This window comes from Branchiostoma belcheri, unplaced genomic scaffold (genome assembly GCF_001625305.1).
Source record: "Branchiostoma belcheri isolate BF01 breed outbred unplaced genomic scaffold, Haploidv18h27 scaffold32, whole genome shotgun sequence".
In the NCBI taxonomy this organism is placed as follows: Eukaryota; Metazoa; Chordata; class Leptocardii; order Amphioxiformes; family Branchiostomatidae; genus Branchiostoma; species Branchiostoma belcheri.
In genome coordinates this window covers 809,400-827,902 of record NW_017803932.1, presented here as the reverse complement: position 1 = coordinate 827,902, position 18,503 = coordinate 809,400, and the positions used below count along the sequence as shown (strand labels likewise).

At 40.5% G+C, this 18,503-nt stretch overlaps 1 protein-coding gene and 2 long non-coding RNA genes across 3 annotated transcripts; all 3 read left to right on the top strand.

Moving 5' to 3' along the window:
* Positions 1-4,242: 4,242 nt before the first annotated feature.
* LOC109474786 (P-selectin-like) lies at positions 4,243-12,672 on the top strand. Its single transcript, XM_019775147.1, has 8 exons — positions 4,243-4,249; positions 5,076-5,252; positions 5,555-5,731; positions 8,418-8,594; positions 8,771-8,947; positions 10,459-10,583; positions 12,186-12,358; positions 12,519-12,672. The coding sequence occupies exons 1-8, from the start codon at positions 4,243-4,245 to the stop codon at positions 12,670-12,672; spliced, it is 1,167 nt and encodes a 388-aa protein (XP_019630706.1).
* Positions 12,673-12,867: 195 nt separating this feature from the next.
* On the top strand, positions 12,868-14,446 carry LOC109474954. The gene is made up of 4 exons (XR_002140502.1): positions 12,868-12,975; positions 13,091-13,124; positions 13,453-13,632; positions 14,166-14,446. It is a non-coding gene; the product is annotated as an uncharacterized LOC109474954 (long non-coding RNA).
* Positions 14,447-16,065: 1,619 nt separating this feature from the next.
* LOC109474958 lies at positions 16,066-18,503 on the top strand. The gene is made up of 4 exons (XR_002140506.1): positions 16,066-16,257; positions 17,058-17,140; positions 17,931-17,990; positions 18,351-18,503. It is a non-coding gene; the product is annotated as an uncharacterized LOC109474958 (long non-coding RNA).

Sequence of the window (18,503 nt, the reverse complement as noted above, 5' to 3'; positions counted from 1 at the left end):
AGTCCACTGTGCCCTTGCTGCTGACGGAGAAACAAAGCGAAACCTGCAGCTGGCCCAAACATGTTGCAAAATAAGAATACATAGTGCATACCACCATATCAACACAAACTTCCAGGTGAAGTGCAGGAACCCATGCACAACACGCTAACACCCCCACTACATGACAAGACCACAACACCAGCCACGCAATCAGTCACTCTTTTCTCCCCCCCTGCCTGGAACCTCAATAGTGGGATTTACCACGCTAGCATGAGTGAACGCAGGCCACTCAAACCTCACACAGCTAACACATACCAGTGTTCTTGCGCACCGCACCAAAAATTAACATGACACAACATCACATTAGCATTACACACACGCAAAATGTGCTGTGAGAGGCATGAGCGAACACGTGGCACCTGGCTTAGTGGTCCACCGGATTGATAATTCCATCAACCCAGAGCAGCAAACCACTGTAAAAAAAAGAAAAAGAGACACGACCACAGAAAACTAGCCCGAGCTCGCAACACTCGGACGAGGTCTGCCACTGGGGGACCCTAAATAAACAGGGTCGATGAGACTACACACGTCTGAGAACGCCAAAAGAAAAATTTACAAGAAATCTGAACGAAAATAAAAAAAAAGGACCGTCAAATATATTACAATCCTGCAACCGCCGCCTGGTCCTGCTAGAAATGGGCGTCCCTGAATTGCCCACGGCGAGGATTGCAACGGATTGCGATCCCTCTTTCATGAGGACGAGAGGGGCAGCCATCTTGCATCTCTGGGCTGGTCGCCTCGACCGTACCTGAAAACTGTTGAATCGAAGGCAAAACTAAAAATTACATAACACTGGATTAGTTGCTGGTCTAAATGTTCCGTCCCCTCTGTCAGAAAACGTTTCTAGCTTTCCCCTGCGAAGGATGGCAACGGATTCTATCCTGCAAAGAAACAAACCTCTCCATGGCCAGACTCGTTTCATAGGCATCCTTCCTTCCTGCTCCTTTGAAACATACATCCAAGGACAATATTAGCCGAACGAGTTATAAAACAAAACACAGCCAACAACAAGGAGAAGTCGTAGACATCATCCCTCCATGAAATAGCTTGTTATTACCTTCGCCAAGAAGGTTATGTTTTCAGGGGCGTTCGTGTATGTGTGTGTGTGTGTGTGTGTGTGTCTGTCAACACGATAACTTGAGAAGGTCTTGATGGATTGTCTTGATACTTGGTAGGTGGGTAGGTCTTGATGAGACCTCAAAATGATTAGATTTTGGGCTACCTGGCGGCTTGTCATGGTACTGCAGCAGAACTTCCGGTTTTGATATCTCATGATCCAGACATGCTAGGGTGACGAAATTTAGATGGTAGATAGCTCTTGTACTGGGGATAAAGTGACATGAGTTTGAGCCCCCTAGTTGCTTGCTCTAGAACTGCAGGGGGGTTTAATGGACAAATGTTTAAAGGGGGATAACTCAAGAACCGATTGATGGCATCGTGATTTTTGGTATGTAGGTAGCTTGAGTGATGCTTGACATAATGATATTACAATTATGCAAATATGGATGTAATTTGCATAATTAATGAGGAAATTCTATTTATCAGCTGCATTCCATAATAGGAAGTTCAAGCTTGTGACATATGTTATTAAGAATGAGAGAAACACAGGCAGATATTGATTATGCAAATGAAGACTTAATTTGCATAATAACTGAGAAAATATTATAATTGCATAGTGGTAACTGCCTGGAATTTTATACTTGGGGTGTTTGAAAGTTAAGTTAAGGTGAACATAATTCAACATAACTTATTCAAATAAGGACCTCATTTGCATAATTTATGAGAAAATTTCATCATGGCATTCTTTGTTAAGATAAGACTGTCTTTTGGTGGAGAATATGATCAACAGATATAATTCATGCAATTGAGGATCCTATTTGCATAATTAGGGGAATTAATATATAATTTCTTAATCATAAAAGCTAACATCATTTGGCGAAGGTATGAGATCGTGGAACTCTAGTTTTGTAATCTTTTGGTGTATTTCAATAGAGATATTATGAGTCAAACTTTGTTTTATCAGCAGAATGATTTGTGGTGGCACATTTGTGTATTTATCAAGCTGTCACGTCTTGTTACCATGGTTTGTTTACTTTGATGGCCAGCAGGTCATTTGCCTTAGCCTGGGTACCATCCCCAGTAGTATATTCGCAAACTCTATAACTGTTATAGAGTTTGCGAATATACTACTGGGGATGGTACCCAGGCTACATTTGCCTGTACATGTAGGTCAATGACCAGGTCAAATGACCTGCAGACCAGACAAACAAGATTTATTTTCCTGCATCTCTGTCTAGGGGTAAAAATAGATAGGGCTGCCTGGGTCTGACCTGCCAGCTGGAGGTATAAACAAAAACACTCTGTCCCAACTTTTGGGTCAAACAGACCATCCTATTATGAAGTAGGGGTGAAAAAGTGAAAATCCTTTTAAATTAAGCAATAAAAATATGCGACAACCTGCTAATGCACTCCAAAACACAAAGAGACTCAACAACTACCCACATACCAAAAATCATACCAAACCATCCCCCAGATTTTCCAAACATTCAACACAAAAAGTCCAACATTAAACATTTTGTAAATATCAAACGCAAACAGCTAGGGGACCCAAATTTAAACCACTAGACCATGGTAATAACAACTACATGCTACCTTAATATCGCACAAACAGTCCATAACGCGAAAACAACAGAATAAAAAAATTAAACTGCAGTACCAAGGTCAATCACCAGGGGCTCAAAGTCAACCTACACAATCTCCAAGGCCCCATCCATCAATCTGCCAAATATCGTACAGTTCCTTCTCACCGATCTTCAGATATCAGACCAAACATGAAACGGAGTAAAAACAGTACCCCCATTTTCATGGAGGGTAAAAACTGTGTCTAAACTTCGCCGGTAGCTCTCCTACGGCACCCAAACCTGCTCTGCCACAGCACGGCGATCTACCGGCTCAACGCCGCGGCAGCCACGGTCTCCCCGCACGAGCAGTCCCGCCTGAATCCGGGGTGCCTCGCCTCGACGGGTTTTGCTGGGTGGGGGGCTTGAAGAGCGTAGGCCAGACGTGGACGGGGAACCGGGCCTGACCCGGAAGAATGACGTCATGCTGGTATTGCATTGTGGGTGATGACGTCATACCTTCCGGCCCTATAGCCGAGCATGACAAATACTAGTAGGTGACGTTTTTTTCCCAAGTAATTTTGACACGGAAATGATGCGCCATTATGACATTTATTTATGACGATTTACCACATTTGTGGAAGGATTGACATAACAGGTGACTATCACCTTTTCAAAGATGTCAAACCTGAGACCAGACTGTAATGTTTGAACCACTCACACCGGGAAGGTCCCCTACTCTTTTCGATAAGTGTGGTGGGTTCTTTAACGTGCGTGTGGTGTGGCTCTCCCAAACACGGGACCTCCATTTAACGTCCTATCCGAGGGACGTCCCTAGCCGAAGCTAGGTACTCATTTTCACCTGAGTGAAGTGAGGAAAGTCGTGTTAAGTACCTTTCCCAAGGGTACAACGTCAGGGCGCATGTTCGGACTTGTTCGGGTACGACCCGGAATCGAACGCGGGTCTCCCCGTTTCATAGTCCAGTGATGTACCACCACCACACGACGCCACGTATAGTTACATGGACATATATCACACGTCCATATTGTGGGTATAAAACACGTGCTGTCCAACGTAAAATACGTCACGTCCGACCTGCACAGAAACGCACGTCACATACCATGTGACTCGCCGTATTGTGGGTGACTGCGGATTTAGCAAAATAACTCTTGAAGGCATGATTCGACGTTCATGATTTTTGGCAGGCAGATTACTGAGCCCAAAGGATGTTGAGGCCAAAGTCAAGTGCAAGTTTGGGCCTCGTGGGGGGTCCCTACGTCACTGCAGTGGACCTCTTGTGTTTGTCGCTTGTTAGCAAAATAACTCGAGTATATTTAAATGAATGTTCATGATTTTTGGTAGGCAGGTTACCGTTGTAGCTGACCTTGCTACTGCAGCAGAACTTCCGAATTTTGGATCTTCTGTAATGACAGTGTTTTACATAATAGTACTTTTATACATATAATATATGTAATCTACGGCAGGTGGAACATCAACAGATACCAATTACGCAAATAATGACCTAAGTTGCACAATTAGTTTAGTTCTGCGAGATATAGCTTCCTCCCTCCAGAGATAACCACTATGGGTTGTAAGGTTGGTAACGAAGAATAATACGAAGATAACTGGTATGTTATTGCGGTTTGTCTCCACAGATATCGACCAATGTACAACTGGCACGGACAATAATTGCGATGATGATGCAACCTGTACTAACACAGACGGCAGTTTCACCTGCAGCTGTAACACCGGTTACACCGGGGACGGAGTCACCTGTACTGGTAAGAAGCTTGATGCCTGCTGTGTACTGGTAAGGTTAAAAAAAAAAGAAATATTGTATATCAAAGATGCTTGCGCTGCATATTCTAATGTTATATATTTCATTAATTTTCTCCTCTGCCAACGGTGCCAATGGTGCACAATTTGTCTGTTTAATGCCAATAATATTATCCTCTTTTAGCGGCAGGTGGAACATCAACAGAACCAATTATGCAAACAATGGCCTAATTTCCATAATTGATATGAAAATTCTGTGATTTCTTAATGGTGAATGGTGAGAATTTTATACCTTATGACATGTATAAGTTACTTAAAGGTTAGCATCACTATGCATATATTATGTTAATATGGAGGTCATTTGCATAACTAATGAGGACATGTGAAATTGAAATCTTGCCAAAATATAGAAAGTTCACAAACAAAATATTAGAAAACCACAAATTAAACTAGATTATGGTAATTACGACCTTATTTCCATAATGAATGACACAATGACCCCCCCTAAAAAACATTTACATAAACTCTACATATTTCATGGAGGTATGAAGTCTCCAAAATGTTGTCTTTGTGATTGCAACAATTTTGTTCATCCGTTGGATTTCAAACATCCTTATCAATCTACCATCTTATTCTTCCAGCGTTGCAATGCCGAACTCTGACGGCCCCAGCAAATGGATTTCTGAGTCCAGTCGGAGCGAACTCCTACCAGGACGTGGTTACGTTCACCTGTGACCAGGGATACAAACTGGGCGGAGCCTCTAGTGTGACGTGCCAGGCCGACCGAACATGGAGTGCACCTGTTCCAACTTGCCAACGTAAGTATATAGGTTTTAAAAGACCGATTTGATTTTGAAAACAATGTAAAGATCATCTCAAATAATACGTCGATGAAGGTTAGACATCCAGGTAATACGATATGCCAAAAAACAGTTACTCAAGCAACTGAGTCCTGTCGAAGCGAATCATATCCAGTTGCTTGAGTAACTGTTTTTTGACATCTCAAATAATAATTGTTTGATTAGCAATTAAGAGGAAAATAAACTAGTATTTTTCATCTATTGAGATTTAACACATATTGTATACTAGACATCCCCCTTACAATGTATCTTGGTTTTAGCGTTGCAATGTCCAACTCTGACGGCCCCAGCAAATGGATTTCTGAGTCCAGTCGGAGCGAACTCCTACCAGGACGTGGTTACGTTCACCTGTGACCAGGGATACGGACTGGACGGAGCCTCTAGTGTGAGGTGCCAGGCGGACCGAACATGGAGTGCACCTGTTCCAACTTGCTACCGTAAGTATATAGGTTTTAAAAGACCGATTTGCCTTTCAAAACAATGTAAAGATCATCTCAAATAATTGATTAGCAAGTAAGAGGTAACAAGAGTTACACGATCCCATACCTTCGCCAAATGATGCTAACCATCCGGGGGACAAATTATACATTTTTACTAATTGATTTCGCAAATTAGAGCCTCATTTGCATTGATTATATCACTTGATCATATTCTCCACCCAACGACATCCTTATCTAAATAAAAAGGCTATTCTAGCACTTCCTTATAAATCATGAAAATGAGGTCAAGATTTGAATAAATTATGTTTATTCATGTTCACCTTCACTTAACTTCCAAACGCAAGTATGAAATTCCCAGCGGTTCTTACTGAAATCATAGCAATTTGCCATAAATTATGCAAATTAGGTCTTCATTTACATAATCTATGTCTTCAGATGCAACTCTCCTTCCCAATTACACATGTCTCAAGTGTTTCATATTCCTATTATCGAACACAGCAGATTTATAGAATGTCCTCATTGTATATCAAAGATGCTTGCGCTGCATATTCTAATGTTATATATTTCATTAATTTTCTCCTCTGCCAACTCCTCTGCCAAACCGGTGCACAATTTGTCTGTTTAATGCCAACTAGAGTTTGGAGGGCTCATGACTTCGACAGTGTAATATTGTTTTGAAAACAATTGCACTACAAAATGGTCACACAAAATGGCCAATTGCTGTGATGGTATGTGGTATGTAAGATGAATGGGTTCCTCCCGTGAGTCGCAAATTGTATCTCTCTAGCGGGCTAACTCCCTTTAGCGGCATACTATTCCCTTTATTTTGGCCATTTTCTACTATTTTTCCAGCGATCCATGGTGCCTGGACCTGGCCATTGTGTACAGTATACCAACTTGGGTTCCCGATCAAAACACATTCCAGATGTTTACACTGGGGGCTACAGACCTGTCAAATTAGCAATCGTTAAGCACGCCCCTGCTGGGGAATGTTGTTTCAACAAATAACCATTCAAAGAAAATGTTTTCCGAAGAAAGCCACTGTTGACAGCTTCCTGTCTGTAACTTGTTGTTTTAACCTAGATATAAAACCAGACCAAGACTTCGCCTGCCCTTAAAATGTTCAATCACCAAAAGCCCACTACAGCAACGTACGGACCTCCCACGACGCCCATTTCCGAACTTGATCTTGCTATCGTCAACGGTAACTTGCTCACAAAAATCGTGAACATCCATTTGCGACTTCACGAATTATCCTGCTAACAACAATAACGAACAACACAAAAGGTCAAATTCAATGACGTGGGAACCCCCCACGAGGCCCATTTCCGAACTTGACCTTCGGATTCTCAACGGTAACCTGCCAACTAAAAATCAAAGACAACCATTTAAGAATTACCGAGTTATCTGGAGTACAACCAAAAACGCAAACATAAAAGGTCAGTGACGTGGGAACCCCCCACGAGGCCCATTTCCGAACTTGACCTTCGGATTCTCAACGGTAGCCTGCCAACTAAAAATCAAAGACAACCATTTAAGAATTACCGAGTTATCTGGAGTACAACAAAAAACGCAAACACAAAATTTTCAGCTAAACCCACGAAACCCATTTTTGGCCTTGACAATGCCCATCACTAAGATAACTTGCCTGCCAAAAATCGTGAACCTCGGACCATGCCTTCAAAATGTATCGTGCATAATCTGCCAAACAGTGCCAAAACGATTTCATAGCCTTCTTGTCGAAGGCAATAATACTATCCTCTTTTAGCGGCAGATGGAACATCAACAGAATCAATTATGCAAACAATGACCTAATTTGAATAATTAATATGAAAATTACGTGATTTCTTAATGATTCTAAATTAGTTCTGCGAGATATAGCTTCCTCCCTCCAGAGATAACCACTATGGGTTGTAAGGTTGGTAACGAAGAATAATACGAAGATAACTGGTATGTTATTGCGGTTTGTCTCCACAGATATCGACCAATGTACAACTGGCACGGACAATTGCGATGATGATGCAACCTGTACTAACACAGACGGCAGTTTCACCTGCAGCTGTAACACCGGTTACACCGGGGACGGAGTCACCTGTACTGGTAAGAAGCTTGATGCCTGCTGTGTACTGGTAAGGTTAAAAAAAAAGAAATATTGTATATCAAAGATGCTTGCGCTGCATATTCTAATGTTATATATTTCATTAATTTTCTCCTCTGCCAAACCGATGCACAATTTGTCTGTTTAATGCCAATAATATTACCCTCTTTTAGCGGCAGGTGGAACATCAACAGATACCAATTATGCAAACAATGGCCTAATTTCCATAATTGATATGAAAATTCTGTGATTTCTTAATGGTGAATGGTGAGAATTTTATACCTTATGACATGTATAAGTTACTGAAAGGTTAACATCACTATGCATATATCATGTTAATATGGAGGTCACTTGCATACCTAATGAGGAAATGTCGAATTGAAATATTGCCAAAGGATAGAAATTTCACAAGGAAAATAAAGAAAACCATAAACTAAACCCCCCTCTCCCCCCAAAAAGCATTTACATAAACTCATAGTTCATGGAGGTATGAAGTCTCCGAATCGTTGTCTTTGTGATTGAAACAATTTTGTTCATCCTGTGGATTTCAAACATTCTTATCAATCTACCATCTTATTCTTCCAGCGTTGCAATGCCGAACTCTGATGGCCCCAGCAAATGGAGCTCTGAGTCCAGTCGGAGCGAACTCCTACCAGGACGTGGTTACGTTCACCTGTGACCAGGGATACGGACTGGACGGGGCCTATAGTGTGAGGTGCCAGGCGGGCCAAACATGGAGTGCACCTGTTCCAACTTGTCAACGTAAGTATATAGGTTTTAAAAGACCGATTTGCCTTTGAAAACAATGTAAAGATCATCTCAAATAATAATTGTTTGATTAGCAATTAAGAGGAAAGTAAACTAGTATTTTTTCATCTATTGAGATTTAACACATATTGTATACTAGACATCCCCCTTACAATGTATCTTGGTTTTAGCGTTGCAATGTCCAACTCTGACGGCCCCAGCAAATGGATTTCTGAGTCCTGTCGAAGCGAACTCCTACCAGGACGTGGTTACGTTCACCTGTGACCAGGGGTACGGACTGAACGGAGCCTCCAGTGTGACGTGTCAGGCGGACCGAACATGGAGTGCACCTGTTCCAACTTGCTACCGTAAGTATATAGGTTTTAAAAGACCGATTTGCCTTTCAAAACAATGTAAAGATCATCTCAAATAATTGATTAGCAAGTAAGAGGTAAACAAAGAGTTAACACGAATCCCATACCTTCGCCAAATGATGCTAACCATCCGGGGGCAAATTATACATTTTTTACTAATTTGATTTCGCAAAATTTAGAGCCTCATTTGCATTGATTATATCACTTGATCATATTCTCCACCCAACGACATCCTTATCTAAATAAAAAAGGCTATTCTAGCACTTCCTTATAAATCATGAAAATGAGGTCAAGATTTGAATAAATTATGTTTATTCATGTTCACCTTCACTTAACTTCCAAACGCAAGTATGAAATTCCCAGCGGTTCTTACTGAAATCATAGCAATTTGCCATAAATTATGCAAATTAGGTCTTCATTTACATAATCTATGTCTTCAGATGTAACTTTCCTTCCCAATTACACATGTCGCAAGTGTTTCATAGTCCTATTATCGAACACAGCAGATTTATAGAATGTCCTCATTGATTATGCAAATTAGCTCCAAATTTACATAATTGTAATTTAATTTTGTCAAGCATCACTTCAGCTACCAAGAATCACGACAATCCGTCAAGCGGTTCTTGAGAGTTATTCTCCTTCGATTTTCGACGATTTTTTTCAACAAAGGCTCCTGCAGCTCCTCAACAAGTTGCTAGGGAAACCAAATTCATGTCACTTCTTTTGAACCCCAAGAGCTATCGACCATAAAAAATTCGTGAACCTAGCATGTCCAGATCGCGAGAGATCAAAACCGAAAGTTCTGCTGCAGTACCAAAGAAAGCCGCCAGGGGGCCCAAAATCTAATCAGCCCTAGGTCTCGTCAAGACCTACCCACCTACTAAGTTTCATGACAATGTATTCAAAACTTCTTGAGTTACGCTGTTAACAGACAGACAGACAGACAAACAGACGGACAGACAAACGCTACTAAAAACATAACCTTCTTGGCGAAGGTAATAAACCAGTATTTTTTGGCGACGTCTCAGAGAGGAGCCTAATGGTAAAGTATTGTGTGCGGTTTGCAAGAATTCTGGTGACAGATAGCTTTTCCTGTCGGGAACAAGTGGTGCGGGTTTTGTCCCCCTAGCAGCATTGTTATGGAACTGCAGGGAAGTTTCTGGCGAAGTCTTGTAAAGCGGATAAGTCCAGAAGGAACAACGTATTTTCATCAATTTTGGTAAGTAGGTAGCTTAGAGAGCTGTACATGATCAAATGCAAATCATGCAAATGAAGACTTAATTTGAATAATTAAAGAGGAAATTCATACTTTCATACATGTAATGTATGTAATCTACGGCAGGTGGACCATCAACAAATACCAATTACGCAAATAATGACCTAATTTGCATAATCAATTTGAAAATTTTGTGATTTACCAATGGTGAATGATCCTTATGTTACATTATCTACGTGTAAAAATGGTAGATTCTTATCATAACTTGTGAATGCATCCTTATCACCAGTGTTTGCCCGGGTAAACGTCAGCCTGATGCTAACAGCACCCCGTCATGTGAACCTGTCTTTACTGAGAGACCCCATAAGGCAGAGTTTGGAGCAGGCTGGTGGGTTCTGTGGAGATCAATGCAAGGTAACTTGTGGGTGTTGTTATTGTAATCGACTAGTTGACTTGTGGGTGGTCATACAGAAGTCTGTTCTTTGTGTCTCTGTACTTACTATTGTGTCAATAAATGTACAATGTATTGCAATATATCCAAATCTCCTTTAGTACCTTTTTCTCTTGTCCCTAGCACAGTCTATACATGTATTAACGTTAGCATGAAAGTTCATCGGAGTTGGTAAATTACATTATGAAGAAGTTAAACTGTTTTCCAACTCAAAATTTGACTCATCGGAATTTTCGACTGAATCACTCAGTCTTCCTCAGCTATCTGACCCCAATGCTGTGGACACGTGATTTTTCCCACGTGTGACGTCAGCAAAGGGTCAAAGGTTGTCTGGAGTTGATATCGCCACATGTGGATGATACTCATACGAAGTTAAAGAAAATTTATGCACAGGAGTTCACAGACCATTTAAACAGTTTGGACCCGGATATCAAGTTTACATTTGACCAAGAAAAAGATGGTGCACTGCCCTTCCTAAACAACAATAACCAGGACAGGTCCCTGCGGGTTAACATATACCGTAAGGCGACACACACGGACCAATATCTAATTTTTTTTTCTTAAACCACCCATTGGACCACAAATTGGGAGTGATCAAGACCCTTTTACATAGAGCTAATACCATCATCAGTGATCCTGCGGATAGAATTACCGAGATCGATCACGTCACAGAAGCCCTAAAGAAGTGTGGCTACCCTCAGTGGCTCATTAAGAAAGCCTCCGAGCCCAGACAGCCCCAGTCTAAACCCCACGATAGTCAGGGAACGGGAGGGAAAAACAGAAAAACACTTGTAGTCCTCCCATACGTAGAGGGTGTTTCTGAGCCCCTACGTAGAATTTTCGCTGCACACGGAGTGAGTACCTGTTTCAGACCTCATCGTACGTTAAGACAGCTCCTTGTGGCACCTAAGGACACAAAACTCCCAAACAAGACAAATGTGGGGTTATCTACCACATACGTTGCCAGGGAAACACTAACAGAGGCCCCTGTCGGGAAACTTACATCGGGGAAACTGAGCGCTCACTAAAAACCAGGTTTCTAGAACATAGATGACCCAGTTCTGTTGCATCTGAGGTGTCGCAGCACATCCACATAGAATCACCGGGACACACAGTGGATCTGACGGGGGTCAGAATCTTGGATACCGAACAGGATTACTTCAAGAGAGGCATAAAAGAGGCCACATACATCAGGGCACTTCAACCATCGCTCAACCGGGACGGGGGGCGATATCGACTTAGGACAACCTTTGACCCTTTGCTGACGTCACACGTGGGAAAAATCACGTGTCTGCAGCATTTGGGTCAGATAGCTGAGGAAGACTGAGAGATTCAGTCGAAAATTCTGGTGAGACTCAAATTTTGAGTTGGAGAACAGTTTAACTTCTTCATAATGTAACGTTTTATACATTCAGGTACTTAGGTCGAACAATTATCCTACAGTGCGGTGTATACACCATATGATTGTTCGAAAAAGATATGAAATGTTACAAAATGCATGTAGAAGAATTAGTGGTGTATTCTGTTTGTATTCTGGGTGTATTCTGTTGTTTTCTAATGTGTAGATCGGTGAGATCTTCCTGCACGTTGTTTCCGACACAAACGGGGCCCGCAAGAGGCGTCAGGCTGGTGACCAGGTTCTGATCAACGTGATTATACAGCTCATCGTGGTGGTCAATCAACAGCAGGGTACCGGTGACACCACGGATGCAACAGTGACAGCCGAGAATCTACTGCAGTAAGTTTCCCATATCATATTCATCATGATGATGAAATGGGAAAGCTGTTGCGTTACATCACATTTTTTACTGTCGTCAAATTCTTTGAATGAATCAATACATATTAACCTTATGATTTGCTGCAGTACAAATCTCTATACGATTATATTTTTACCACAGACAGAACGCATATGCCCTGAGACAACTAGCTAGAAGTGGTCAACTGTCCGTGGACATCGGTGGAGAACACATCCGTCTTGTGGACAGCAGCGACAGCTCCAGTAACTGTCCTTCTGGTCAATACAAAAGTAATGGCAACTGTGGTAAGTGGTGACTGATGTTGTCCTAAAAAGTCTATCAAATGAACTGTAGATTTCGTTTTTAGTCAAGGTTCTAAAAATTGCATCATGACTTAATATTTGGAATACTGAAAGATTATGTGCAATTATCACTGAAACGAATTAAGAGGATAAGACTCATACCAGTATACAACATATGCATAGTGTCATTCTCTTACTAAAGCTGAAGAAAAGAGAACACCCCCGTGGTTGGTTGGAGTGGTCTGTGCTGCTGTGGTCGTTCTAGTCATCATTGCTGTGGTGACCGTTCTGTTATGCCGACGGAAACACACCCCAGGGTAAGTAATCTACTCAGATTTATATAGGGCTAAAGGGTAAAGAATAGGTATACCCCTCTGTGTGTGCACATATATACCACCAATTGTGTCGAATAACTGCGTTTTGTGTTCACAGTACCAACGTGCCAGGGAAGAGTGGAAACGAAATGGTAAGCTCTTAGAATCATTCCGAACTTCCACTTCTGATTTTCTCCTCATATCTTTGACGTATTAAAGGAAATAGAAACATTCATTTTTAGTACCAATTCTTCTCTAAAATGTGCGTGCTAAACCCAGTTTTATTCTTGGCATCACGTCTTTTTTTGTTTAAGCCTTTTTCTTGATGACGTCATCATCATCATCTATTGTGGCTGTGGAAAGGTCAAACAGTTGCAATGAGTATTTCTTGAATTCGTTCCACTGTGCCTTGCATCGTACAAGCTTCCGTAGTTCTGAAATCTTTGAGACTCACAATCTACACTTTCCTCCTCCACACAGAAAAATCTCGGTACACCTGAGCGACATGATCACACAGCTAGCGAAGGGACGGTTGACAACATTATCTACAACACCGAAGACGAGGGTTTCGTGGACAACGTCATCTACAACGCCGGCGATGAAGGGACCGTGGACAACGTCATCTACCAAGGAGAAAACTCTAAATCCAACAATCAAGAGGTACACTTTAAAATGTGCATGATTTGTACAGAACACAAAATCTCTAACCCTAGTTTTTTTTTTATTCCAACATGTAATCACCAGACGTGGTGACGACACACTCAAGTTTTTTCAACTTATATTAATGCCTCCACCAACACAGGAACAAATACATGACAGGACAATACTCATTTACACCTGAGCTGCATGTAAGTGAGGAAAGTGCCTTTCCCAATGGCACAAGATCGGTGGCATGTCAGGACTCGAACCCGGGACTCTTAGTTCCGAGTCGCGCACTCTGCCGCTACGCCACACGACCCCGCCGCTACGCCACACGACCCTAGTTACTATGTAGTCCCTTTGTAAACTATCTTGTGACTACCGTACTGCCTTAGGCTAAACCTTCTTGGAATTTTATATCATGTTGTTTACAATGATGGAAAGGTCTCCAGATATAAGTAAGGGAGAATAGTGATGAAGATTTTATTCATGTCAGTTGAATATGACTAATTGTGACCCGTTAACGTACCTTTTATATTCATGTTTTATTCCAGAATGCACCTGAGTCGCAGTACGAGACTGTCAACTAGGGAAGTGGTGTCGTATCTACAGTTGAGAAAACGTCGGCTGTAGACTGTCATCGGTCCATTACAGTCACTCTGTATCTATATGAATAGCTAATACATGTAATATGAAAATTAAGCAATATTTTATACGGATTAAATACTTTATTGTACACCATTTAGATCAATACATTTCAAGTCACACAGTATACCATGTTATTTGTCCGATGAGCATAACGGAATAATACAATCTGAATGGTTCGTTCTAGTTAATATGTAACATTCCGTGATATACTTGCATTCTCCTACCACGTGATATTATAAATCATATCTATAGGATTAGTATATGCTCTCCAAATATATAAAAATAATTCTGGTGACATTTGTACCTCAATCCATATTCAAACCTTTACTGAGACTGTTGGTGATTTTTAAAAGTTCCACATTTTACTAAATATACACATGTATATCACAGAATACATCGGTATTATTAGCATTGCACATGTACCAGAAATTAAGTTCCACATTTTATTGAATATACACATGTATATCACAGAATACATAGGTATCGTTAGCATTGTACATGTAACCAGAAAAAGACGTATATATTTTATTCAGAATCATTACAACTTCTGGTGGTTATATTTCACACATGCAGAGTTTGAGTTCGGTGGCATCTCTAGAAGTGCTCAGGGTGTCCAAAGACCCCAATACCGAATGCAAATATCTTAATAGTGTTACTTTATAAGTTGCACTCTGAAGATAGACGACAAACATCTCGCAGTAGAATAAAATCAGCACAATCTGTCTTAAACTGCGTTTGCAATTAAATTTGGAGACAACACTTTCACGATTGTGCAATAGCTTTCATTCCTCAAATGTCTAGACCGAAATGTTTACAATTTACAATATATAATTGTGGCAACACAAGTATGACTTCCTCAACTCTCAATCTCGTGATCTCTTCTCTTACAATACTTAAAGTATAGGATAACTACAATACGGTCATGGTTTACGGTCAGAAACACGATGGACGATGTATCAATGTGTAACGTTGGTTTCGTCACACATCTTACTGCTATGCAACGAACCCTCAATAGGAGTCGCTAGTGTCCTGGAAATAAACACAGTGGGCTACTAAGGCAAATTTCACTTGAGATCAATTCTCCAACAATTGAGAAACAGGTCACCATTGAGCAACAATTGTGGAATAGACAAATTGCTAACAATTGGTAGACCGGGAGGCGGCTTTTGTCCCATGGTACATGTATCAGAGTTAAAACTGCTTTACCCTATATATTATTTAATTGAGCCCGGGGTTGCTCATTCAACTGGTGACTTTTCCCTTCCAGTTTGAAATACTTGAGAAAATATTCATGATATGGCACCTACGTAATGAGGTAAAACATCTATAAGACATTAGAACTGTGCAAAAAGATCTGAGTGTTAAATGTATTACTTGCGTTTTTCAATTCCTGATATTCATAGTGCTTTGCAATTGACCAGTTTATTCGACCCTAAAGAATAAAAATACTCACTTGATGTTGTCTGTGTGCGTGTACGCAATATTCTTGCGCGATTTGACCTCTAATTACTAGCCACTGGTTCTACTACTGACTGAAAGAATACGCCGTAGGGGATGTATCTTTTGTTGTCCAAAGATCGATATCACAACACGGGTACAACAAAAACGGCACCAAGGACAGATTTGTATAATCGGGCATTAAAAAATATGCGGGCATGAGGAATATGCCTTTTATGGCTAACCGTCAGCGAAACTGGCGGTACATACTAGTATACTCGTCACTTAAAGATTTAGTTTGTGAACAAGCCAGGGTCTTTTCAGGACATGCAAATTACATGTCAGAGGTCATGAGCGCATGACTCAGATAGGGAAGAACTTTGCTTCCTTGTCGATAACAATCAGGTTCCACTTTGGGCTTCTTCACGGTTGAAGATAGGGTGGGATTGTTGATAGTTTTACATGGTTTCTGCTTCGAGGACCGTTCGTAGGTGGTTGACAGCGACACTTTCTCCGTTTGTTGACAGGACTACGTGAGACTCTGCACGGATACTGTGACACGTGAGTACTGCGAAGGTATAACTACCAGTTTGGTGACCATTCGTCTGCTGTTGCAATTATCAAAATACACTTCCGAGAACACATTCTGGGATTCTCATGTGTCTTTATAAACTTTTTTTTGCTAGTCGGTGAGTCATTGCATATTAATTTTTATTATTTTATTATTTATTATTTACCCATGATACTGATAGGACGGTATGGTATTTCACTCGTTCATGATCATCGTTTTAAAAAATGGCAACGAGAACATGTCAACAGAGAGAAAAGGTGTGATATAAACAGACAGAATGCCTTTTTATAGACAGATTTACCAAAACTTTACTCTTTATATTTAGAATGCAAAGAAGATTGCGGACAAGGACAATTAGGGATTTCCGTTTGCCGTTTCTACATGAAATAGCTTACATCTTGTTTACGCACATAATTGTCTCAAGTACAGGCGTTGTATTAATGGTTTGAGGCATCATGATACCTCAAATCATTAATACAATGCCTTACTTGATACGTGTGTAAAAAAGATGTAAGCTATCAGTACGATATATGTGATCACAAGTGTAGGTAACTTCCAAGTATAGGGTAACAAAATGGTTAGTCCATTCAAGCTTTCGCTCGAAAGCCCAGTCAATCAATCAACCAATCAATCAATTTAGCCATTTTGAATTCGAGAATTTTGAATAGACTGATATCGATATCGAGACTGACTTTGGTGCTTTGGTAATCGGTTGCATTTCGAATCATGATGACATTTCGCATCACGTAAGGAAATTATTTAATTTGACTTATCGATCACTGTTAATCAGGTGACTCTAGCCCCCATCACTGATGAGGGTTTACGTGTGGTTCTGGGTAACCGCTCTCCTGCGGACAGTGGATGGATTTGCAGGTAACAATTATACATGTACAACACACAATGCTTAACAAGAATTCCGAGATCTCATACCTCCATGAAATATGGGCTTGATATGTAAATGTAAATTTCTTCCATAATTATGCAAATGACCTATACACTAACATAATAGATGCATCATGATGTTAACTTTTGATTAACTTACACGTATCCGAAGTATGAAATTCCCATCATTTACCACTACGGAGTCATAGAATTTTCAGATTAATTATGCAAATTATGTCCATATTTGCATAATATCTGTTCATATTCCACCTGCAATAGATTATACATTGCATGTTTCAATGTCCCATGATATAAAACACTGGAATTACATAATTTCCTCATTAATTATGTAAATGAAGTCATCACTTGAATAATTTGGATCCAATAGTGTAGATCTCTGTGTAAGCTACCCACATATGAAAAATTATAAAAATACATTGTTCCTATCTGAAGTTATCTGCTCTGAAAGATTTTGACAGAAACCCCCCTGCCGTTCCAGTTTCTGCGTAAAGATTGTCCTTCTCTGGTGTTAAAAGATAACATCGTTAATGTTTACATGGATATTATTTATTTTGTTAATTGATCACTCTATTTCGTTTAACGAGAGTCATGGGGCAATCATCTCCCCCTCGACCATCAAGAGAGAGGTAACATCCAATGCAGGTAGGTATCATTTTTCTGTGTAAAGATTCCCCCTCCCTAGTTGTTAATGACAACAGCGTCAATCAATATGTTTACGCAGGTTATCTATTTTGTGAATTGCTTACTCTATCACTTGTAGGGCGAACCATGGAACAATCATCAACCTCGACCGTCAAACCAGACATGACATCCAACATCGGTAGGTATCTTTTTTGTGTGAGTTGTTTTTAATTGTTTCCCGGGTAAAAGTACAAATTTATTTGGATATATTGGAACGTTAAACGGTACTGAATGATAGTACGGTATCGTTTGCAGTCATACATAACTGAATTTGACTGATCGTGCCCATTTGTTATCTAAACTGTGTCGTTTTCAAACAATGAACCAATATTGTATTTGATGACAAGTTAAACATGCATATGACATCCAATGTCACTGTCTTTGCCTTTTCTCCTCGATTGCAATTTCGGCTACACTATTTTCTCCTCGATTGCAATTTCGGCTATACTATGCTATCGCGTATTAAATTTTGAAGTATTAAAAAATTTCATCTTTGTAGATACCACTTCAGGCGCCACTCCGAATGTTGCTCAGACGTCGTCTCGTCCCCCAGGCAAGTGCATGCAACAGTTCGTTGTGACGTATCAACATACAAAGTTAATATGTCATAACGCTGTACCAAATACAACTACTGGTTTGGGATCAAAAGCCT